General features: G+C 36.0%; 1 protein-coding gene across 9 annotated transcripts in view; it reads left to right on the forward strand.

The window, feature by feature from the left end:
* Nucleotides 1–25935, forward strand: part of LOC106684603 (cilia and flagella-associated protein 47) — a gene marked incomplete at its 3' end in the record, with an annotated part of 85611 nt that overhangs the window by 39911 nt on the left and 19765 nt on the right. For 7 of the 9 annotated variants that reach the window (XM_024359952.2, XM_024359951.2, XM_024359955.2 and 4 more), the window contains 10 exon segments: nucleotides 4351–4625; nucleotides 5532–5748; nucleotides 5826–5994; nucleotides 6290–6479; nucleotides 7706–8147; nucleotides 11674–11919; nucleotides 13497–13610; nucleotides 15028–15197; nucleotides 18627–18839; nucleotides 19901–20126. In XM_024359952.2, the coding sequence (XP_024215720.1) occupies nucleotides 4351–4625; nucleotides 5532–5748; nucleotides 5826–5994; nucleotides 6290–6479; nucleotides 7706–8147; nucleotides 11674–11919; nucleotides 13497–13610; nucleotides 15028–15197; nucleotides 18627–18839; nucleotides 19901–20126 (2262 nt within the window). 9 annotated transcript variants of the gene reach the window in all.

A 25935-nucleotide genomic window follows, 5' to 3' on the forward strand; every position in this document is an offset into this window, starting at 1 on the left:
TTAACTGTTTTTGTAGTTGTGTTAGTTGTGCTTGTAGTGGGTGTGTGTGTGTTGTGTGTAATATCGGTCTCAGAGAGTCCGTCAAATGTATTGTTAAGTTTTGGCGTTGTTTGAGTTTGGGGTCGAGAATCAACCCGGACAGTATATTTAGGCTTTACATAGCCTTCCTCATCAGGAGGGGTCTGATGCGACGTCTCTTACATTCCCTAGGGGGTGTGGGAGGTGTCTGTTTTGTTTGTTCAGGTACGTGATCGACAACCATTTCAGTTGGATTCGGAAGAACATAGTCCGCTGGTGGCGGTTTTTAAATTTTGTGGCTCTATAGCCGGGGGCTTACAAAGAATGTGAGGGACATTCTGGCTGGTGGTGATGGAGGTGGTGTGATGACTTCAAGCTGCAGAGCACGAAGTCCTTCCCTCGGCGAGGACGTCTACCAAGGGGACAGTGCTTTGCCACCTCCCAGGTCTTGGTGGAGGGGCAATACCTCTGAAGAGCGGGTTGTGATGTTCCTTCGGCCTATATACTCCGGCACAGAGGGTAGCTGGAGTTCCTGGTGGATGGTGGTATTTCTGGCCCTCTGTAGAGTAGTTCCACGGACGATTCGCCGGAGGACGGAATTCTGATAACTCTGCAGCTTTTCAAGTGTTGTTCGGTAGAGGTGACGCAGCAGTGGTGCACCATAGAGCAGAGTTGGTCGTATTATGGCCTTATAGATTTGCAGGTTCAGCCTTAGTGAAAGTTGTGGGGATTTTAGGAGATGGTAGAGCCTGTAGCTCTTCTGGCGGGCCAGCTTAAGTCTCTCCCGAACGGGACTGGAGAAGGTGAGGTCCCTATCCAATGTGAGGCCCAGGTAGAGAATGGAGGTGGAGATTCGCTGGTCGACTTCATCTACCATGAATGTGGTAGGCAGTGGTTTCTTTCCTATTTGGAACGACATAACTATGGCGTCCGTTTTTCCAGGGTTTACCCTAATCCCAATACTTTTAAGTGCATCAGTGATGGTGGCTGCAGCGTCTTGAGCATGGGTTAGGGCTGTCTTGGCATTAATACTGGAAGCGTAGATGCCGATGTCGTGTGGTAGCTGCGACATCGGCATCTACGATGTCGCAGCTACCACTGCCTTTGGGTGTTCGATGGGTACTATAGGTGCCGTAAAGACGACAAATAGTACTGGACCTAGTACCGATCCCTGAGGTACTCCGCAGGGGGTGGGGACTGGAGAGGAGAGGCTTTCGCCGATCCGTACGACAAGGGATCTTCCACTGAGGTAGCTTCGGATGAGTCGGCATAGGGTGGCTTGAAACTTGAATTCCTCCAGTCGGCGAAGTAGGAGCGGGTGGGAAAAACTCTCAAAGGCTTGGCTGCAATCTAGTGAGATGAAGGCCGTTGGATAGTTTTTCTTCATCTGCCCTATGGTGTGCGCTTGGAGCTTCGCCAGGTGGTGCTCACAGGCGACTCCCCGTTGAAATCCGGTCTGCTGTGGTGGGATGACGTTCTCCTCTCTACAGTGTTCCATCAGGTGGTGGTTGATGAGCCGTTCCTCAACACCTTACTCATGTGCGAGAGGAGGCTGATCGGACGATAGTGCTCGGAGTAATCTCTTTTCTTCCCCGGTTTGAGTAATGGTACTATGATCGCTCGTTTCCATGCAGTGGGAAAGTACGAGATCCGCATACACGTGTTGAAGATGTTGAGTAGGAAGGCTTTACCCTTCCTAGGAAGCATCTTCATGAGTACATACGGGATTCTGTCCTGTCCTGACGCATTGTTCCATTTGACGCTTCGTAGTACAGTCTCTAGCTGGTTGAAGGAGGAGAATAGAGGCTTCTCGTTGGGGCTCGGTGGTCCAGATTGTTGGTGGAGTGCACTGGTCGTCCGTTCAGCATCCCTCTCTGCATAGTTTGTGGCCAGGAGTTCAGCCTGTTCCCCCGATGTCAGGAGGTCGTCGCCTGATGTGAGGTGCACATTCCGCTTCTTGTTGACGAAGGTCCTCACGAGTCTCCAGTATTGGCGGTGATCATCGTGTGTCCTCTGTAGCTGGTCATGCCAGAGCGAGGTCTTCCAGTCCCGCATGAGGCTAGCTATCTTCTGGGTCATCGTATTAATCGATGGCTTCAGGCTGCAGTCATGTGTGCGCTGGAAGATGTTGCGCAGGTTGTTTCGCTGACCAATGAGGGCGAGAATGTGCTTTGGCAGTTTCCTGAAGGCTGTGTTGGGCTGTGGCGTGAACTTGGGGATGGTGAAGTCGGCTGCATCCTGGATAGTGGTGGTGATGTCCTCCACCGCTGCATCCACCTTCTCCGATGTCCGTAGTGGCGTGACCACTGGGAGAATTGTATCAACACTGGACCTGTATCCTTGCCAGTCGGCCTCACGGAATAGGTACTTGCTCGCCGGTGGTGTTGTTGGTGTACCTTCAAAGGTGTAGAGTACAGGCCGGTGATCTATATGTCAGGGCTTGGCAGTCTGTAATAATGTGGAGGTCCCTGGCCAGGAGTAGGTCCAGCGTTGAGGTCCTCAATGGATAGCCCGCATGTCTGAAAGTGTGCACTCCCGGATGGAACACGGCCAGCCTGGTCTTGGAGATATAGGTACCCAGTGGATTATTACTACCACACAGCCATGCGGTGTGCCGGGCATTGAGGTCCCCAAGGACCACAAACCGACTCCTAGTCTAGGCATGTTGTAGTAGTCTCGCTGATATGAGATTGGACCGCGGTCGCTTATAAATGCAGGTGAAAGTAAATCGGTGTTTACTCATACACTTGATCTTCTCTCTTTGATTCTTTTCTTATTCATTTTTTTTTTATCTTATAGTTCTATATGTTTTAAATTCACACGCATATTTTCATGCTTCTCATTGTATCATATAGATCGTGTACATTTCTCAACATGTTAATTTCAATTCTTTCATTATTTATATAGAGCTCTTTTTAATTTTTTATCTAATATATAAAAAACAATATTTGTTTTTTCGTACTTAAAAATGTTTAAAAAAATATTTTTCTCTTTCGGAGCTCCATCTTTAAAACTACCTACAACACTAGAAAACCAAATAGAATCTAATGTAGAGTCAATTTTCCATAAAATGAGCACTAACAGAGCTCTTTACGTCAATAGTTTCTCAGATGCAGTTTTTTAAAAAGAGGTATTTTATAAAAAATGTATAGACAAATTAGTAGCTAGTGAATTTATTTTGGTAAATCTATATCTCAGGAGCCATTAGACGTTCATCTTCGTCGGAATGGTAGTTTCATGATATTTACCAAAATAAAGTCACAAAATGTTGATTTATAGTTGTTCGGACAAAATGTTCCATTTATGAAAAACTACATTTCAGGAACTTGCTAGACGTACAGTTGTTTGAAAAAAAAAACATAGAGCAATACTTTGGTAAATATTTTTGATGATATTTACCACTGCTTCGAAAATAAACGTCATAAAACACTTTATAGTACATTCAATTATTACTAGCTTTAATTGAATGCTGACAGACATTGGTACGTGTTCCAGATATTTAATTTTTCATTTTGAACATTAGGTCCGAACAACTAGAAATGAATATTTTGGTAAATATCATGAAAATTAATTCTCCTGCGGTGATAAAGGTCATAAACTACTTTATATCATACTAAACCAGCTTTGAATTAAGTGCCAATAGACATCTCTACGTCAAATGGTTCCTGAGATATATTTTTTCATATATCCTTACCTTCTTATCTCCACACTGAATAATGGTCAACATTAAACACATCATTATAAATAAATGCCCACCTTATATGTGTATTAGACATCCGAAAAACTCCAAAACCTGCTCTAGGGATCATGGATAAAATGTATCCCTATTTCTTCCGATTACCTTGGAAAGAGCGCTACATTTTGTTATACGACGTTTAGGAAAATAAGGAAAAACGAGATTGACGGAGGGAAAGAACATTTTTTTTTCTATAAAAGATGATAAGTTAGCTTAGTTCATATAGCGCCAGATCGGTGTGCCAACCCGGCGCCATGATTGCCATAGGCACACTGACATACGAAAAAAGAGTAGCTAAATGAGCTTTGCGTGCTTTTATATCTCTAGGCGGGCTACCAGCTTGACAGGCGCCAACTGAATATTCATTTTACAAATAATCTTTAATATAAGGCGTCACGAAACTGACTTAATACTACCTTTTTAATCAGCTACCGATAAAAGAGCTAGGTCGGGTCAATCTGGCTCACCGAATAATTAGAAAATAAGAGGTTATAGTTGTTTTCGTTATAAATTAATGTTGAATGTCCCGCTCTAACCCTAATTCATTTTTTCTTGATAACAACTAAAACGCCAACTAATTGTTATTTGCCGTACAGGTCCCTCCAGCAATACCTTTCCTATTGGAACCGATGTGCGGTGAAGTGCCCGGCAACAGGTGTATCAATTGTGTTGTTTATTCCAACTTGCGAAACAGAACGGTACTTGCAAGCTCAGTTCACTTGATTGTTAATGAAGGACATCAAATCCCGATCAGGATCAGCCTTGTTGAGGATAAGAGTCATAACGTTAGTGTTATGCTCAGCAAACGAATCCTTCCTCCGATTTCACTCAACTTATCATTCTGCGAGACAGTTCTTTTCTTCAATGCTGGGTAAAATAATTTTTTATATTGTTTAGTGACAGCTGTTCATTTAGCATGCACTTCTTCTAATTTTTGAGTGACGGTCAGTATTTATTTCCTAGTTCCTCAAGGGAATAAGGGAAGATCTATCTAAAGAAAGGAGACTTCATCCTCCCCGAAAGTTTGAAAACCCTAAAAGATCGGATTTTAAAGATTTCTAACTTCGAAAATTGTGGCCAAACATTCTTCAAAAACTTTATTAGTATTGCTTATAACGCTGCTTATTGAGATTAGTTTTCCAAAAAGCGTTTACGAAAAGATGATATATTTGTTTACATTGGATAATCCGGTCCAAATTGTTATGACAATATAGACTGTGCTCCCGCAGCCTCAGTAAGTGGTTGCAGCAACGGCCTTTTCCAATAAAATCAGTGGATTTTATCAAATTTGGCCCTCTATTTTCGTTTACACATTCGTAAACATATTTTCCTCAAGACACCAATATTTCAAAAACGGCTCGACCGATTTAGCCTGAACTTGATGGGATGTTGGGTATTAGTCTGAGAATGGTCTAGTATTAATTTTAGTGAACTCCGTTTGATTAACAGTGCCCAAAAGTATTCTTTCCACAAGCATGTTTCAAACCCGAATTTTTTTAGTTTTATTCTCAAATAATTAATTCATTTTTTTTATAAAATTAAAATTATAATATTGACCGTTAAAAATTTGAATTATAGGAGTTAGTATGTTGCTACCTATCGAATAGAAATGGTGAGTGAGCTATACAGATCCACACAGAAGTTTTTTATAATCGCAAAAAACAAAACTACATTCTGCATCTACTGTTAGTAGGCAATGAATGCATTAATAGCCAGCTGTCACTATACTTTGAAGTGATATATCTGCTCAATCGCTCATAATAAGGTTGTGTGATAGATTTAAGGATGTAATATACTCAATAGTGACCCCTGAGCCAATCGACGGTGTTACCATGCGACCTATCGTGGGAGTCATGCCAGCTAGGGCGTGCATCGGCATGGCAATGTTCTTCAAAATGACAAGTATAGCCGCTTTCGATTTCCATCTATTAGTCGAAATACAAGGAACCGACATTGTTGAATCCAAATTCATTGGGCACGTTGTTTTCCCCAAAGTAAGTCAAACATATATTATTATCAACAGTTGATTTTATTTAATGTTCATTTTACAAGAATTATTCATCTGTATCAGGTAGAATTTAAACCAAAAATGTTGATACTGAGGTCTACACCTTGCTTTTCAAGAGACTGTTATAATATACAAATTGAAAATCAGAGCCCTGCCGTGGTACAAATCCAATTCCCAATGGATAATTATCCCCAAATGACACTTTCACTGTCCAAGAACGATAAACTTCCTGGTAATTACTTATTTTTATCCTCTTTAATGCTTTGCTATGGATAAGTTAAGTTTAGTACACTTTAATTTGTTAATGGTAATAATGGACTTTAATATCCATTATTGAATATTTTCAAGTTATCATGAAAATTATCATTAATTTGTTATCTTGGATTCCATCTTTTTGCCTTATTAATAATTATTAATCTGAAGGATTCCATAGCGTAACTTTAATATAATCAAATCTTATTATTAGTGTATGAGAAATTATTTAAAGATTTTCATTCTTTAAATGCCTTTGTTTTTTTTTCCCCCAGGTCTTGATGATGATGGCTTAACTTTACTACCCAAAGACAATAAAGATTTGTTCTTGCACTTTAAACCCCAAGACCTTGCAACCTACGAGTTCTACTTACCATTCATACTGAACCGAATAATCGGTCCTCCCGTAATCAATAACGATGACACCCAAAAACCCGAAACATATATAACTATAAACAGAGAAAAGTAAATATAAACCATATTAGATGATTAAAACTAATGCACAGACTTTTGTTTGTTGTCATGATTCATAGAGCCTGTTAAGCAACCAGGGGGTATGGCGGGAGGTTAACTTATTAGGAGCTGCCGTTGTCATAAAAAAAATATTGAACTGAAACAAAATGATTTGTTGTTCAGATATATCACTAAAGTTTAGGAAATAACTAAATTTACTTTAATTTAAAATTATGCTAGCAGTTTTATTTTACATTAACCTATATACTATCGTTTAAAGTAAATATAAAGGCATTACAGACTTTAGGAATATTTCTACTTATGACTCGTGTTGAAATTTTAAATGTGTTCATAAGAGAATGATACAAATCTCCTGTTGTAATGACCAATCTTCAGTGATAGGTTCAATTCATCGGCATCATTTAGTTTTGAATAGTTCAGTTGATCACGAATTTTAACACTGAAGGGACCACAGAACCTTCGTTGTAATTTAAGCCGTTCCATTGCACCACCTGCAACAAATTCTAATGACAAAAGAAGATCTTCATCTGTACATATTTTGGCTTCTTGTAGACATGCCGCTGCTGCTTGGGACATTGGTTAGTCGGCTTTGTTGCGTGGCAAGTCGCCCGCCATAATGGAGGTAGTTACTCTATTTCATTCCGTCTTTCCCAATTGTTTTCTCCATTGAATAGAGTTGTTCTCAACAAGATGTTTGTTAAGATGGAACTGGTTCTTCAATCAGATTCCAGGTCAACAAAATGGAAGAATTCTTTGGCTAATATCACTCTTACAAGAACTAGAACCACTTTTAATTAAGACTAATTTTATAAGCTCAGGAAAAAAAAAGTTAAGAGTGATAGGTAAATGAAGAAATGCGATTAACTTGAAAAATGAACCTTATAATATAACAATAAGAAGACAGCAAACCTAAAAGTTCGATGCTTATACAAGAAATGATTATCACTTATAGCCCACTAAATCCGGCCAAAACCTTAATTTATAAGGTTAGACCTAGTACAACCCTCCAGTCTATTATCTGGATCTATTTTTCGAATTCTTTTCGAACGGTGAACTTTATATTCTAAGTAAACAAAAGAAATAGTAGATGAAAACTAAAATCAATTTAAATAGATTAAGTAAGTAACTAATAGGTTTTTAATATAAATGAATAGTGAAGCATAAGTGACGTTAAAGGAATAGAGTACGGTCGGTAGTTATTTAATTTCTCTTTTCAGCAACAAATTGAAAAAGTTCTTCGATCTTGAGTGTCCTTCAAAGGTTTCATCAATACACGTGGACTGCAGTGTAGCCAAAGGTTATCTTGAATTCTCCAAACGTCAATTCACATTTAATCTTTTGGAAAGGAAAGAAATTGAAAAAAAGAGTATAACACTGAAAAATATAACAAAAGACAAGATCAACTTGTTTTTGGATGCAGCAATTCTGGCTCCGACTCCGTTCAGGGTTGTAAAGGGGCCTTCCGATCGCAACCAGATGGCGTGTTTAGTCCCGGGCGATTCCATAACTATCGAGATGAGTTTTGAACCACTCTTTCCAAATGTTTTCGAATGTGATTTGCCGCTCTTTGTGAAGGAGCACAGTGAATCAGCAGCGTACACCAACATCCATGTCAAGGGCACCTTGCCCAAATCTGTTCTATACTGTCCCACATATTTGGTAAGTTAAATAACTTTTTTTTTTTTAATTAAGACAACGTTTTCAGTCTTTGGAGATTGAAGCTAATAAACGTAATCGTTTTTCTCTCTAATAAATTTAGTTATCTATCAGTGAAGTAGGATCTCCCACTAAAAATCATGAGGCTATCAACTAGTTCATCTATTGCAGGGATTGACACATGAATCAGTAGGTTATTAAATTTGTCATGCTTAATTTTGTTATTGAAAGAAAAATATTCATGTTCTCCTATTAAAAAAGGTAATTTGGACTCAGTTTTTATAACGGAATTTCAATATCAATCATAGAAATAGGCAGAAGGGCGACAGTAATTGGCAGAGAAACGGAGAGTGGTCTAGAAGTTTTCTTTTTTGTCATCAGCATGTTTTCTTGAACTCATTTACACTTTGCACTACAATATTCTATTGGGTTGGTTCAACATATTTTTATAAGGAGTCTATCTCTATATGATTCTCTATGAAAAAAGTCTGCTAAGTACATTTGTCAGCATAGCTTCCTTACCATGTCTATTATATAAGGAGAAACATAATTGCCTACATTTCAAGGTTTAAAAATAAGTTTTGTTGTTTTAATTTTTTCATAGATTTCGTTTGTTGTTTTAGAATAAAATATACCGGGATGTGGCGGTATCTTTGAATCGCGTTAACAAAAATACTTTAATAGTGGAGCGAAAATTGTGGTGAGAATTTAATAAAATGAATACTCTGGATCATTCGATCACACTAGTTCCCAACTTAATTCCAAATTTGGGCCAAGTACAACGTGTCTTTTGCGACATATAGCTGAGCCTAGTAAAATACGTTTACCCATGCGAAAGCGAAAGCAGTAGACGGCATCTGATAAAATGTTTTATAATATTTTGTCTACTTTGATCTTGGTAGTAAAGGCTGTATACCCTAAGGGAAAGGTATTTAAAATCTATCTCCACGAGCTTCATGACCTTGCCTGATTAACCTTCTTATTTTTATTTTTATATCACTAAATGGATCCCAAGCTAAAAGCACGCCATAAGTACGATCTAAGATGTTTACTGAGAAGGAGCTTGAGGAAGCTGTATAATGTTTCACTAGAACGGACTTCCATAAAGAAGCATAAGCATTGTTTTGAACTGTGACTAGGCTCCAAAAGTCTGAAAGATATAAATAGTGGTAGGGGTGCGGTCAGTGAACAACGCAAATCTGTTTTTACATCAAACAGAGATCAGACAAAATTATAAAACAAAGCAAAGCACTATGCACGCCCCCAACCATTTCCTCATTCATATGATCATCCACGGCCAACTACTATCATTATGAAAAGATATTAATTTATCTTATCTTATAGCAGTTTGAATACTGAACTCGAGTCACAAGTAATAATATTTTAAAGAACAACTTATCATCAGTACATTACTAACGTTTCCAATGATGATGTAAGTTTTTGATACATATTAAAAATCTTACAAAAGTATTGTGATGTGTCCCTGAGAAAAAAAAAAGTTTCTGGGTGATGAGCATTGAAGAAAAATCTGACCTTTTCACCAAAAATATTTGAACTGTTTTTACATGGGATATCACACAAAATTATACACGACAACACTATACTTTGCACTGAACGTACGCTTCCAACTGTCGCCAAAAACTTTTCGCAAAGAAAATCATTGTATCATTATTGTTCAACATTATAGTGTAGTAGAAAACATTCAAGAAATCTCTTGTGATCCTTTTTCAAAGTTTAATTGTTTATCTTCTTGTTGGGTCACTTATCTCTCACCAGTTTACCTCTCTTTCTGTTTATGTTTGTTTAAGTCTCTTCCTTTTTATTTATTGCCATCTTTTTGTTTTGTAAAATTTTTAATTATGTTTCTGGTGGCAATTATATTTCTTCTTTATTCTCCTTCCCTTTTATCTTCTCGTGTAACTACATTTACTATTTCCACTTTATGTTATGTTTCTTATGATAATACTATTTGTTTTTTTATATTTTTTTCATGTAATTCCACTATTTCTTCATTACATTTTCATTTTTCTCGTGTCTTGTATTTTTAAGCTCCAATGAAATCCTGCAATTTAGGACAAAACGTGTTGTTGATCTGGTATATCTCGTTCCATCAGTAGAGAAAATCTGTCTACATCATTCTATCCCAAGCCTCCTTCATGGAAAAAAATTACTTCATTTTCCTTTTCAGTTTTTTGGTCACTGAAATATGATCACATAACTCTGGAACAAATAAAGCAGCCTGAAAGTCGCTTTATGTGGTTTATACTACCTTTGCTATGGCCCTTAATTTTAATTTTTCTTTGATGAATTCTATCGATATCCCTTCCATCTTCTTTTGATTCTTCAGATCCTTCCTCAACCAAATACTTATTGTCTCTGTTAATTGCACATAAGTCAAATTCTTTAGTCAAAGATGCTCTATGCTGTCTTCTTGGCTGAGGGTTTTGTGTATCTGAGGGTCCATTTCTCCTGTGTCGTCTATTATTTTCTTTGTTAAACCAGCATTCCTTTTTTAGGTAACCTGTTTTTTGCAAATAAAGCAGGCTGTTAGGCAAATGTTTGACCTTTCACAATAGGCCTTTAATGCTTGTTCATTCCTGTTAAGGTTATTTCTTCTTTCAAATGACAAAAGCATTTCCCTTACTTCACTGAATTTAATTTTCCTATTTACCAAAATAGCAATGACAACAGGATCATAAAAAGGTGGTAAGCCTTCAATGATATATCTTACTGATTCTCTGTCAGTTAGGGATTTACCCAGTTGAACAATCTCTTGAACTAAACAATGAGAACTCAAAAGATATTCATCCAATGTTTCAGCACTGTTTTGGGCAAGGTCAAACATCAAATCTAATTTAATCTTTTTTTCTGGAACGCCCTGAAACTTCTCTGTTAATTTTTCCCAAATCTTTTTCGCACTTTTTTCACCTCTGATTGGCAGCAATATATCATCACTGATTGTTAGAATAATAGTAGATGTGTTCTCTTCAATTTTCATCGACCAGATTCCCTAATTTTCTGCGGCAAGCTTTCAATGTTGAATGCTGTGGCGTTCATTGTCCTTTGTGTTTTGATTTCGGTGGTTCTAAATAATATCACAAAGCTTACGTTCCTGTTAATATACGAAAATAAATCTCGTCACTAAACCACGCTCTGCTACCAGTTTGTTGTAGAATTTAGGGAGGGTTTTATAAAAAAAGACTAAGTGTCTATGATTCCACGACCGACTACCCCAACAACAAAGGTTTCACATCAGAGGAGCAGTGTCGCCATCTACTGTTATTTACAAACCAAATAATGAAACCTCTTTCTACAACAAAACGTAGCAACACCTGAAAAATGTATACCATCGGCTTACTCCCATTTGAAAGGTTTTGTTTGATTTAAATTAAATAGTTCTTAAATTGTATATCTCCTGAAAAAAAATCTGTTTTTATATCACGCCTAGATCTAATAGTGGCATAGATAATTGTTTTTAAGAATATGTTGGCATGATATTGTTATTAGCTTTTTGACATAAAAATTGTAGATCCACTTTTTGCCGGTACCTACGGATTGCTATATTGAAAGATATGTGGAAGTCATCGCTACTCATCAGTACAGAGACACCAAACTCAATTGTTTTATGAGAAGAATCTCGGGGGAGTATCAAGGAGAAGATGTGTTTGAATACATCTACCCAAAAGGAAATAAGATACCGAAAAACCATGAACCATTTACAGTTCCAGTCATAATAAGATTTAAATCGAGAAGAAATATTTCTGTGAGGGGAACTGTAAGTATAATATATGTATAATGGTTAAAATCATTTAAATGTGTTTTCTAAGAATGGAGTGGATTTTTCTAATAAGGATTCACATGCGGCATTCCTCCCGCAGATAATATTCCTTTCCCTATATCGGATTATTTGTATACAATCTTATTTATTTGTTTATCAATTATAATTCCAACTATCATCCAGGACATCAATCATTGTTTTTCTTTTACCAGTGAACTGCAACGCATAATTAATCCGTACTTATCCGCCCCTTAGGCCTTTTGAATTTATTATAAGAAATTAATTTATCAGTAACCCTTAACAGGGTGAATTGTGGGGAGAGGGAGCTACTTATAGCCTGTAATTGAATGATTGCTAAACCTTGTCCCTCTCTGAGCAATTAAATAACAAGAAAACGTTTCACCAGCATCGAGAACACTATTTTTGTTGATAATGTACATTTAGCCCTCACAATTAAAGAAAACAAATTAACTAACTACAAAATAATATCTGGTGTGAAGAATAGATTTATTGAAAGAAACAAACAGAAAATTAAACTTTTTAACAACACTAATGAAATCAAATTAAATAATAAAAGTGATGTCTCGTACTGACGTAAAAACACCCTCAAGGAAACTTAAAGCTATCCGTTTTACCCGTTCTTGGAGAGTCAGTGGTATCATTATATGTCCAACTGAATGATTGTACTATCGAACTAGCTCTGGCATTATAGTTATCAGTGAAACATGTCTCAATCACATGCATTCACCTTGACAGTGCATACACAATAGTACAGTTTCAGCTATTTCTGCAACAATGGCAGCCATTACTATGTTGTAACTGTTTGATAGTTGCAATCATGACAGTATTTATGTAATAGTACAGTCGCACTGAATATGGCGTGGTACTAAATAGTAAAACTGATCTCAGTGGACAAATAATCGTGTTTGACAGTTATGAATATATGGCTTGACAGTGAACTGTCGCAACATACGACCTTAATACCCGTATAATATACCGATCACGATCGGCGGGAAAACATTGTTTATATACATTTGAAATTTAGAGTCCAATAAGTTGAAATTCCATCAGCTCCAGACCCCAATAACAAATTTGGCAAAATACTCGTAATCTACCACAGACCCAAAAATGATTCCGCCCAGAACTCCGAAAGAAATCTACCTCAGACCCAAAAAACAAATCCAGGAAGGCCCCAAAATTATCGTCATCGACAGCTGAACTGAGTTGCTGAAAGGTAACAGGCGGTAATTGAATGAACTGTCGATATTTGTTAGCTATTGGATCCTTATAATGTATAACTCCAGTGGGTCCACTCTTACTTCTTAAACTGCATGAGTCCACAACAGTACTTTTGGCATTCAAAATAAAAATATCCATAAATCTAATTTTCGGCTCCTTTCAAGTTATAAGTTAGAACTGTAAAAGTGTCAAACTCTTAAGAATAGCCTAATAAGAATGCTTCCTTTCGTACCACGTACAGTTTAAAAAATACAAAGCTATTTGTAGTAATTTTTATTCATTAGTTTATACAACTCAGTATAAAGTTATATGCAAATTTAATGAAATATTTGCAGATAGTTCTGTCAGATGAACAAGATGGCAATTGCAACATACAATTTTCAGCCTGTGCGGATAATTCAGTTGTGACAAATCACATATACCTCTATCTAAAACTCTCAGCAAAGGAGGTTAGTTTTTATTTAAAGCATCATTCATTCATCTTGCTCTACCTACCGAAATTCTAGTAGCTTCCTATCGCTGCTAAAATAGTTATCTGCTAAAAAAATCAAATCTTTCTGTTTATTATGATTACCGCAGAGCAGTGGTCCCCACTGATTCTACTAATTACAGTTAGAATGTTTAGTTGCATTATATGAATATCATTTATTCGGTATCTTAAACATTGATTCCTCCGATTATTAATAAATAAATAATAATATTAATGTTAGATGTTGCCATAAACAGTATTAGGACATTGGTAAAAAAGAATAGAAAACGATAAAATGTTGACATTGTGAAAAATAGAGAAAAAATTAGATAGTCATAGTAGAGGATAGAGAATATTGCTATCTGGTAGATTGTGTTTATTTTGTACTTCTAAAGTTATAGTTTTGATTAGGGAATGTTTACTACTCATATATGATTTCTTATATCATGAAATTCTTTGTTGGATGTATTAATTAGCATTTTAATGCATTATATTGGTAAATAGTATTTGTTTGATCGGTTGTGTCGTATAAACATTTCATTACCATGATTCGCTAATTTCAATTTTTTTTTCTCTAAATTTTAAAAGTTTTTATATATACATAGTTTTATTTTACTATATAATTATATATTCACTACATATACATATATGAAGTTAAGTTTTTAAATACTCAAACATTTATTAATACTTATTTTTTAAAAAGAAAAAAATGTAACGTGATAATAAAAATAAATAGGAATTTAAAATTTAAAAATAATTAAGGATACCAAGGTTAGTACAATGGAAGACAGATAGTTGCCTGCCAGTTCTTGGAATGATCATACATATGATTCTGATCAGAAAATATATTTTTTAAAAGACGGAGTTACTTTATCAAATTATGATATAACGTTAAAAAATGAATTTAGTGACTTTGAAAACATAATTTGGATTTTTTTATTGCATGCACTCTACGGAAAAAAGAAGCGAATTGGAGAGCTTTTGTGGAGTTAATGTCGCACCAGAAAACTTGCTGCGCACTCAACCATTTCCCTCCATGGATTAACGCCTAACGGTGTTTCTGTGAAGAGGAAAGAACAGGTGTAGGTTGTTGTTTTAGTGGGTAAAAATAGGTACCGGCCTTTCCGCATCTTATGAAAATTTTCATCGACCTTAATAAAAAATAAAACAAAAAACCACCATGTTGCGATACTTGGTTATTTGGACTCAAGGGACCTAAAAACGTGTTGTTCGTCGAAAACTCGAATTCGAATTTTGCATGTTCGCGGTATGGGTAAGTGAAAATAGCAAATCGTACCTTTCCATAGCTTTCTGCTTACTTTAGTCAAACATATTCTACAATTAGTCACCCTACAAAAATGAAAGGCCTTTAATTTTTATCCATAATATACTTTTAGGAAGTAGACCCATCAGTTTCTTCGACAGAAACGATTGAAAAACGGCCGTTGGTACGTATTGAGAGAATTCCCAATTCTACTATGAATCAGGAATTTGTGGAAGAAGTTTTAGAATACCCGAGGTTTCCAAAGAAGACAAGCTTTTCTCGTTTTGCTGGTTACATGAGAAGGTACTTAACTGAAAGAAATTATTTTGTTATTTATAGATTACATTCAGTTAATTTAATTCCAACTTTGGTTTGGAAGTATAAAACTAACAGTTTCTTAGCTTTCATACGCCAGGTAATATTTATTATTATGAAAATTGTTCGAAGTTGAAATCTTTGATTGATCGGTTCAATACCAAAACAGTTTTTTTTTACAACGGATGGAAAAAATATTTATAGCAAAACATATTAGATGTGAATGAAAATAACATTTCGTCTAATATACAAGTGAGTTGTAATGTTATTTTTCTCTCTGTTTTGCATGTAACTTGTGCTATGTACTATCTATACTGCTATGCTATCTATCCGCTAATTTGAATCTAACAATTATTTTATTACATTTCTCGCTTATCCTTTTCTCAAACCCCTCCATAAGCATTAGAAAATCATACATTTCTTTTGATGTGGGCGACTTTGTTCCTTCTAATCCTTCAAATAATTTCAATATCAAACACGCGGAAATCAAATTTATTCTAACAAAATATATCTTTACCGGGTAGTTGGACCCATTACGAGAGACTTAAAATCAATTGGGTGGACCCACATTAACTTTATCTATTCATTATTATTACCATTATCATCATTATCCCCATTTATTCATTATTATCATCATTATACCCATTTATTCATTATTATCATCATTATACACATTTATTCATTATTTAAAATTATTTATTCATTATTATTATCATTATTACCATTTATCCATTATTATTATGGGCATAATAAAATACAAAATCAAAATTACAAAACGAATACCAGTAATTAATCACTACATGCACATTTATTATTATGCAAATGAAAATAAAGTTCTATGATTAAAAACCAATTTATCTGAATCATTTTCACAACTATAATACCACTCTTTTTGTTTAATAACAATAAACTGAATTACTTATTAATTACTACTAATTGGTAAACTGGATAGTAAGTCCCCACAAGGGATTCCACTTAATAATGCTATGTACTGCTTTGAGATTTAATCTGGATGCCAGGATAATTTCTGAAAGCAATTATCTAAAAATAAGTCAAATAATTAATTATACATTGAGTCCTAAAAAACTAATTATTATTGGATTCTTTTCCGAAGTCTATTTGTGTGTTTACCAGTTTACCATGACTTTTATAAAGAAATTTTACTCTTGCCATTGTTACTTGTTTTTATTCTTATCATTGTATTATTTTGTATCTTTTTAGCCCTGTTGAAGCCCTGCGAAGTGGGGCGAAACGTCGGGAAATTAATAGTTGTAAACTATTTTTGTTTCTCTTTTGACCGCAACATTGACCATCTTCTTATATATTGTTATAATAATGGCTAATGCCTCGATACATAGCACTTGAGCAGGGATTATTTTTGGAAATTACCAGAAATTGTGTAGTCGATGGCAAAATGCCACTGTTTAAACGCAGTATGATGATTGCCCAGAGGAATAAAATAACTGTAAGATCTCATACTGATTTGTAAGATGATTCGAATGGAATTACATCCCTATCGTACATAGTTCTCTTAGTTTTTATAAATCATGATCTTGATCTGAATCAGACAAGGAAAAATCACCATACTAAAAAACATCAGCAGTTGTTGCAACCATGACAATTTTTACAGTGAAAAACAATGTAAACGGCTAAAGGAAACCCCTTATGGAACTTAACGAAGGGCCTTTCGAACTAACACTAGCCGGATGAAAGCACATCGGGAAAATCTTTTTTTAAGTCAGTGTTACGAATTAAAAAAACTGAGAATCGGAAACAAACATTTGTTTGTAGTAGTCGACAGAAAAATGGATTTTTGGGGTTTATATAGAGCTAATTTACTAGGCGAAGTGATGGATAAAAATGGCCCACTAAAACCGTATCATATTTTGGGTAAGTTTCTGGAAAAACAAGTTATAAAACCATAAGCTGATTTATGAATAATGGAGTAAAATTTTATCGTCGGAAATAAGAACAGAACTTTTTTTTTTGCCGGTGACATACGCGGTATCTTCTTAAAGTAAGAAAACATGATACCTATAACTCACATTTCAAGTTATTTTATAGCATTTTGATCCATGATAATACCTATAACTCACATTTCAAGTTATTTTATAGCATTAACACCTATAACTCACATTTCAAGTTATTTTATAGCATGTTGATCGATGATACCTATAACTCACATTTCAAGTTATTTTATAGCATTTTGATCCATGATAATACCTATAACTCACATTTCAAGTTATTTTATAGCATGTTGATCCATGATAACACCTATAACTCACATTTCAAGTTATTTTATAGCATGTTGATCGATGATAACACCTATAACTCACATTTAAAGTTATTTTATAGCATGTTGATCTATGATAATACCTATAACTCACATTTCAAGTTATTTTATAGCATATTGATCCATGATAACACCTACAACTCACATAAAACTCGCCAATGTTCCTGCCAATACATCTTCTATCAAACATACATTGTCGTGGCCTTTTGATGTAGAGTACAACTTACTCCTACACATACATACTTTTGATGTAGAGTACATACTTACTCATACACATACATACTCTTAAATTGCTGCCAAAATTAATTATTCATAATACCTCGACAATTGATCTCAGAATCTTTTAATTTATTGATTCATTATCTTGTTTGTTCTTTGGTGTCTGCCTCAGTTTTTAGGAACCTCTCAAGCCTTTGATTAAATTATTCGACTCATGGTACTGGAGCCAAGTTGCTCCCCGCTCCCCGATTACTTTACATAAATCGGACAGTTATATAAGCTAACAATGCCATAGTAGAAATTATTTGCACGGCTATAAATGAATAGTTTACTCATTTTATTCTTTCTAAGCGTTGTAAGGCTGAAATTTCAAATTTCGATATGAGTTTCGTCTACCTAAGTTGGTGATTTTTCCAACAATGCAACGGAAAAAAGAAATACTCTTAGAATAAGATGTTTTCATACTTACTTTTCAAAGTAAATTTAAGCTCATTGTTTTAATGTCACTGTATAAATTCCCATAAAAACGAAACAGAATAATTTATTACTTATTAAGAATAAGTTATTACACTATAACCTGACAAGAAAGTTATAATGCTAGGACGTGAATGCAGGGATCAATAAAACATATTTTTAAGAGAAAAAGGAAAAAATTTATAGTTGAATAGTTTAAATATTATTCATTTCCCACTCGTTTTAATCACCATACTTGCTTTTTTCCGTTCTTAACAGTTCGAATCTTCTCTTATCTCGCTCCGACTATCACTTATCAATCTTCTTGTGCTGAGGGTTCTACCCACGTAATAGTTTTAAATTCCTTATTTCTTATTAATTAGCTATATAAATAAACAATATTACTGCATAATGCATATAAATGTTTTTCAAATAAAGACTAAATATTTCAGAGCATTGCGGACGACGGAACAATGGTTGTTTGAGCAAGGATTCAGTGGCTCTTATAGAATGATTATTGGCAACCACATTGCTTTCTCGAAAGCCTTTGTAAATGCTACTCATGCCAGATCTAAAAGTAGTTATCACGACACTGTCAGGTCTATAATAGATCTACTTTCTAATTTTGTTGGTCGTGATTTACTGTTACAATATCAGCTTTCAACGTAAGTACATAATATTTTTTTTGTATATATATCTTTATTTACTAATAATTTTGAAAAGAGTAATTTTCGATTTTATTACGTTGGCGCATCGCATTTTATATTTTTGGGAGCTTCTAATAATAGATCTGTGGACCTTGAATTGAGTTTTCACGGGTAATATTGCTTACCCTGGTTATGATACATTCTTTTTTTTCGTACTTATGATCATATGACTCATTCTTGAAGAAATAATAGTATTTTACAGGGAATCAATGCCAAATCACGACTAATTATTCACTTTTTTTTCCTACCTTTTAAATTTTATTTACAATATATAAAATACTTATATCTAATACCTAAATATAAATATATATACAACCCACTTGGCTCGCCCTTTGCCACATGGAGTGGGTTGGATCTGCTGAAGGTGGGGAAGGGAGGTCAGAATATTGGTACTGAAGCCGCTGGCCGGGAGGTACCAGAACAGGCAGGAACCGCTTCAGTGGGGCTGATTATTGACGGGATCTCCACATATATATACGATTTATTTCTTCGGTGGTGATCGGAGGGAACTCCAGCCTCCAGAAATGACGCCTTATTCGTTATTACATTTTAATAAAGACTACGTTTGGTAATACCATTGTGGTAATTAACGATTACCAAGGACTAAATCCAGATTTTATCAGGAAAAAATATGCGTCGCAAAATCCTTTGTAAAAAAATCGAGAAATCTTTTGTGCATATCTCATTGGGATTATCAAAAACATGGTATATTAAAAACCATGTTTAAGGTGCCATTCATATATATGTATAAAATTTATAATCAGAGTATAGGTCTTAATCTAGAATCTTAATACTAAAACTCCCCATGTCTGAGATAGACATTGTACCGTTTTACCTTAACTTATATACATATATTTTGGATCTTGAGGATCAGTGAATAAGACAGTGAAATGTGGTTGTCTTATTGACTGATTTTTTGTTATTAACATCTAATAACAATTCATGCATACATTTCGCTGATATTTTAAGTTCCTTCACTATATAAAAAGATGTCTAATCTAATTAATTATTATTACCAGAACTATTCCTGAAGATGATATTGGGCGTATTAGTTATTGCCTCTCTGTTTACAAGCAAATCCTCTTGTTTATAAAAGTTCAAGGTGGCCATGCTTCTCATATTTTTCCAGCCTACCTCCTAGCCTATGAGGATTACGTCTTTTACTACAACGAGGTGAAGATAAGATTCATGGATAAGTCTCGAAAGGGTGGATTTCACTATCAAGATATCTTTGATGTAACTTATGTAATATAATTTATATAATATATAATATAAAACTTTAAAAAAAAAAAGAGAAAAAGATATAAAGTCAGACACGCTTGGACTGCTGTAAAATACTGGCTGATCTGTCACCTGACATCGAAGTAACAGCTGACTCAGGTCATAACTCCTCCCTAATAGTTTACGAACAATCCTCGTAAACTAAAACTTTACAATATAATAATATAGAAAACAATAACAATAACAATAAAGAAAAACTATAGAATAAAAATATAATTCCTACACACATATCATTGTAAAAACTCATAAGCTCCCCGAAGTAAATGCTTTATACATAATATAATCCTAAGAATAAAATAAAACTCTTCATGCAATAATAAACATAAATAAGCAAAATGAAAAAAAAATTGTTTACTAAAGTCAAAAACAATCTTAAAACAAAAAACAATAAATAGAATAAATAACTATATTCTCTGTAATATTATCTAGCGTTGGCTGGCAATATGAGGACACTGCGGTTTCTATATTGTCATTGCCAAGGAAGTTTTAACTTATAGTTTAGGTTCTATGATACTTTCTACTGTAACAGTATTGTGTTCCCTAATATTTATCACCCTGAATGGACCCTCGTATCGCTGTATCTCCTTACCCCTATTAGACCCCAATTTTCTATACACCAGGAGAAGCCAACTTTTCAGTACATAAGATCTACCTTTTATCTTAAAAATATGTCACGATGGACTTCTCACCGGCTTAGTCTAAGGGAGAAGAAGGGGTGTGAAATGCATACTATGGTTAAACACTGTGTATAAGGTACATTAAACATTTATTATTCACCATTGTAAAAAATTAATCGAGTTCCCATTCTTCATTGAAGTGAAAAGTTTTCGATTTTTTTGGTTTAATACTCATGTTCAAAGGTATATTAGAATGAAAAGAAATATGACGATTTAAAGAATAAATATTGAATTAAATATTTTCCTAAAAAATACAAACACTTCTGAACTGCAGTAATTATCTCCATTACATGTAGAGACATAATAACAATACTGTATATTACTATCGGGAACAGAAATTCAAGTATATTAAAGTCTAATATAGATATATTCAAATTTACAAGAAGTATGTTAAAGTTACAATATATTTATTACGGTTTACAATGATGAATTCCTAATTTATATAATTATTGTTATTCCTAATATATTTGTAACACTGTCCCATATTATTCTCTCCGTGTAATGACCGTAGTTTGGAGATCTGTTACCGAGAATGTTAACTTATCAAGTAAATAGATAGGTAAGTGTTAACGCCATTATATAATTACCTTGTAAATAGTATTTGAGTTTTAGTAGTATTTAATTTAGTTACATATATTTTTATTTGTATAGTTTTATTTAGATTTAGTTATTTGAAAAGAAAAAAAAATGTAATTATATTTGTTTGTAATAATGAGTAATAGAGACAGTTGCTAGGGGTGATAATTGTTGCTAAGAAGCGTCACCTAGCAACGGACCGACCATCTTAGTTTTTTAGAGCAGATCCGACTAATTAGTGGCCCTGGTAGCGTCCTCAGCAGCCCTGTCTGCGTTTTTAGTTTAATGGTTTGGACATTTGTTGAGTGTTTTAGTCGTCACTACAGTTCGAAACCAGACCTTTTCTGTTTCGACTTTAATATAGCAGTTCCGACTAATTAGTGGCCATGGTAGCGTCATTAGCAGCCCTGTCTGCGTTTGGTTAATATTATTTTATTTTACATTTTTGAGTGTACTCGTCGTCATAGCAGTTCGGAACCAGACCACTTCTGTGTTTCGATTTTAATATGAGTGCCAATTAATTAAGTAATTAGTGGCCAACCCCTGCGTTCATTTTGTCGGCTCGCCTAATACAATACGACTGTTGGATATTTGGACCATCAATGAGCCAGACTTACACATCTCGGCAGCACCTAGCAACACACTCTGCCTCTGACCTATCGGTGTGGTGCAACCTTTCGTCGTGCAGTATTTATTTTATTTCTTTTTTTGTGTAAATTAGTTTTATTGTCATTTTCATGATTTATCGAACTATTTTATTTTTATCTGAAAGGCTTTTTTTATTTTTTCTTGTATATTTTGTTTATGTTAGTTAGTTACCTTTTGTTTATTTTAGTTTTAGTTTTCAAATGTTTAAATTGAACCAAATAAATGTTTAATCCAAGCCAGTTTGTTTTTGTTCATTTTAAAGCCTTCCAACCTTGAGGTGGCTTTAACAGTAAGAAAAGCAATTCAATTTAAAACAAAGAATAGGTACTTGCATTTGAACAGAAGAAAAACTGCCGAAAAACTTCCACTGCCGTACCCTTATAGTTCAACTCGTGTCCCCGAAGCCCAAAGAGAATCTCAAATCGTGAAAAACCCGCAAATGTTTGTACGGAATGAATGTATGCTATAGCCTTAAGCATTATATAGGCTACATCTGGTTCCAATCCCTTGTCGATATGATATAAGCAAAGATGGTCACTCAATGTGCCATTAAGCCACTCTATACCTCCTCTAGTCTTGGGGTGTCCTGGTGTGTTGAAGTGGCATGTCACATCAAGTTCATTTATTTCAGTTCGAATACTGGCATTGTCGAATTCTCCGGCTTCGTCCAATGCGATGCGCTCCGGAACTCCGTAGAATGGGAACCACAATCGGAGAACTGTCAACACTGCTCCCGACAACTTATCCTGCATCTGGTGCGCCATTTCTTCTGCGAATATCTTGCTGAAGATATCAATCATGGTTATAGATTTATATCCTATTCATGTGAATATATCGTTTTGCAGATCGTTGAGCGGTGAATATGGGATATGTGTTTCTTCTTGTCTTCCATTTGGTGGGTTTCAGTCATATTTCGTGAGTAAACTAACGTCACAATTTCCAACAACCTCCGTGATTATCTTCTTCATCCTCCACCAAAAGTACTTTCTCTTTAACGCGTTCAGGGTCTCTGAAATTGCGTGGTGATTTGTTTTGCCATGGTGATGCTATGGTCAACTCTCATCGCTCCTCTTCCTTAAGGGTTTTCACCATCTGCTTGCAACAGATAAACCTCCTATTTGTTCGCTACGCCAAAGTCGCTTGATTTTCTCCCAGACGATGGCATTCCCGACGTAAAGGTGATGAGTTTCTTCGGGCCCTGAAGAATCCTTCAATCCTATAAATCTGGTCGTCCCTCACACCTGGCTGTGACCAAAGCAACGAGATTTTGCCTCTCCCATACTTGCTTCACTCAACCTGGAGCAATCCAGTTGTCCTCGTCTTTCATATAATCTGCCACCTCTTATCGTTTATTATGTCTTCCAGTTCCTCCATATCTACTGGTCTTCCTTCCTCCAAGCTGTCGTTAGATGAATATTTCTCCCTATCGTCTTGCTCCGCCTTATGCAGTTCTTCTTTCTCTCCCTTTATCCACTCCCACAGGAATTGCCTAGACGGTTCTCCGGCCTCCTCTTCTACTACATTTACTATAATTGCTCGAGACAACCAATCGGTTACCAGATTTTCTTTTCCTGATTTATATATTATTTCCATGATGTACTGGGCAAGGAACTCCTTCCAACGCCTAAACCTAGCTGAAGACTTTTTCAATATTCCCACCCATTGCAGAGGCCTGTAATCAGTGTGTACTCTAAATCTTCTACCAAATACATAAGGTCTAAAGTGGTCAACAGCCTACACTATCCCCAAGAGCTCTCGTTTCAGCGCACTGTATCTGGTCTCCGCCTCTGTCAGGCTCCTACTGGTGTACGCCGCTGGGAGATTTCCTCCTTCAACATCTTGAGACAACACCGCTCCCAACGCGTACTCACTCGCGTCTGTAGTAATATTGAATTGTCAAGTGAAGTCCGGGAAAGCCAGCATCGGCTCCGGCTGCAGCGTCTCCATGCACCGCTTGATATTGTCTTCCACCATCGGATTGATGATCACTTTTCTGCCTTTCTTCAGAAGGTTGTTGAGAGGGACGAGGTACTCAGAAATTGCTGGCACAAATCTCTGGTAACAATGTAAAGTTCCAGCAACCTCCGAACTGCCTTCACATCCTTAGGCACTGGCATCTTCCGTAAAGCTGCGACTTTATCCGCGTCAGGTTTAGCTCCTTCCCTGAAATTCGTGAGCTTAAAAAAATTATTTGTTCTTGCCCCATTAATTTCTCTTCCGATAATTTGAGCCCAAATAGCCTGATTCTCTGGAATACGCAGTGTAAGTGTTGGACGTGTTCGTCTTCGTTCTTACTGAACACAGAAGATCATCCATATAAATTTGCCAAAGTGATTCATCAATTCTCATTAAAAACTTGCCCATCAGGCGCTGGAAAGTTATATTTTAAGTCAAACGGCATCTTTGTAAATTTGTAGTGACCCCTCCCAAATGTGAATGCCGCTTCGTATTGATCCTTATGGTACATTTTGATTTGATTTAAGTCTAAAGTGCTGGATACCGTAGCTCCAGTCAGCCTGTCGAAAATGTTTTCAAATCTGGGGCTCAAATACTTCTCATTTACGGTATTCTTGTTCAGCTTCCAGTAATCTATTACCACCCTGTACTTTAAGGTGCTTTCACATGGCGCACTCTTCTTTTTAACTGCCCACAACGAATCATTGTACGTGGAAGTTCTGTCAATAATTATTCTCTGACGTTTTAAACTTTTTCTTTTAAACGTTTTAAACAAGCTCTTCCCGAATGTAGAGACGTAAAGCCTGCGGGTATCTCCTCTCATTTACGTATATCACTTTGTCTTGTTTCAGTAAGATCTCACGGACCTCCCGCTCATCCCGAGCATGTCCCCTTATTTAAAGAAATATCTTCATATTCCCTCTTAAACCTTCGTTTGCAGTCCTCTGCCTCATTGATTGTCCCAACCCGAGCGGCCGCGTTCTTCCACTAAAATTACATTTGTAGATATTACCTCTCAACGTAATTCTCCATTCCCCCTGCTATTCCGAACTCAGTCTTCCACCTTCCCTAGCAAGTCACACCCCACAATTACTTTGTATTCCCTATGCATACTTCCTATGATATGTACCGGCAAGTTTTCAACACTATCTCCACCTACCCCTCTGGCCACCCAGGGTGATTAATTTACACTGATATTCCTGAATCTAGTGTGTCCTCTCTCCACTGCACAGCTTTATTCGGGCTTCTCGGCACATGATGGTGTTGGAACTGCCGGTGTCCACCAGGTGAGGTGCCTCCTGCTATCTTTATTATAGCTAGACCACTGTTCTTTTTTCCTCACGTTATAATTCAGCAGTCTGCGGTCGCCCCTCTGCCAACATCCCCTCTAGATGTCTCGCGTCTTCATGACTCCAGCTCCTCGCCCCCATCCACCTCTGTTCCTTAGTTTCCATTCCCCTGTTTCCAATATGTTCCCTTGATTACCTTGGTTCCGTGGCACCTCTTATTCTTCGGACTCTGACGCTCCGTGGATTCACCTGATGATCTACTCAGTCTCCACTTGCTTCTCCGTATCTGTTGGGTGTTGATCTCCATTGGTTCGCACCGGCCCACTTCTCTTCGGTATATGTATGGACACTGTTTGGCCATGTGCTCATTTCCGCATTCGAATCATCTCGTCCAAGGGCAATGCGCCACTAAGTGCCTAACCTTCCCGCAACCATGACACTTGCAGACCAGGGGATATTGAGGAAATGGAGCAAATAATTAATGACAAGAAGAAACAAATTATTTGGAAAACAAAAACCACCGGAGTGACCAAAATTAAACATAGTGAGTACGGGAGAAGTAAAATAACGACGATCTGGGCGGAACCAGGCGTGAAGAATGACCAGATCTGTAAAATTTTGAAGAAT

Source organism: Halyomorpha halys, unplaced genomic scaffold (genome assembly GCF_000696795.3).
Source record: "Halyomorpha halys isolate HHAL.00 unplaced genomic scaffold, Hhal_1.1 Scaffold594.1, whole genome shotgun sequence".
NCBI classification, from domain to species: domain Eukaryota; kingdom Metazoa; phylum Arthropoda; class Insecta; order Hemiptera; family Pentatomidae; genus Halyomorpha; species Halyomorpha halys.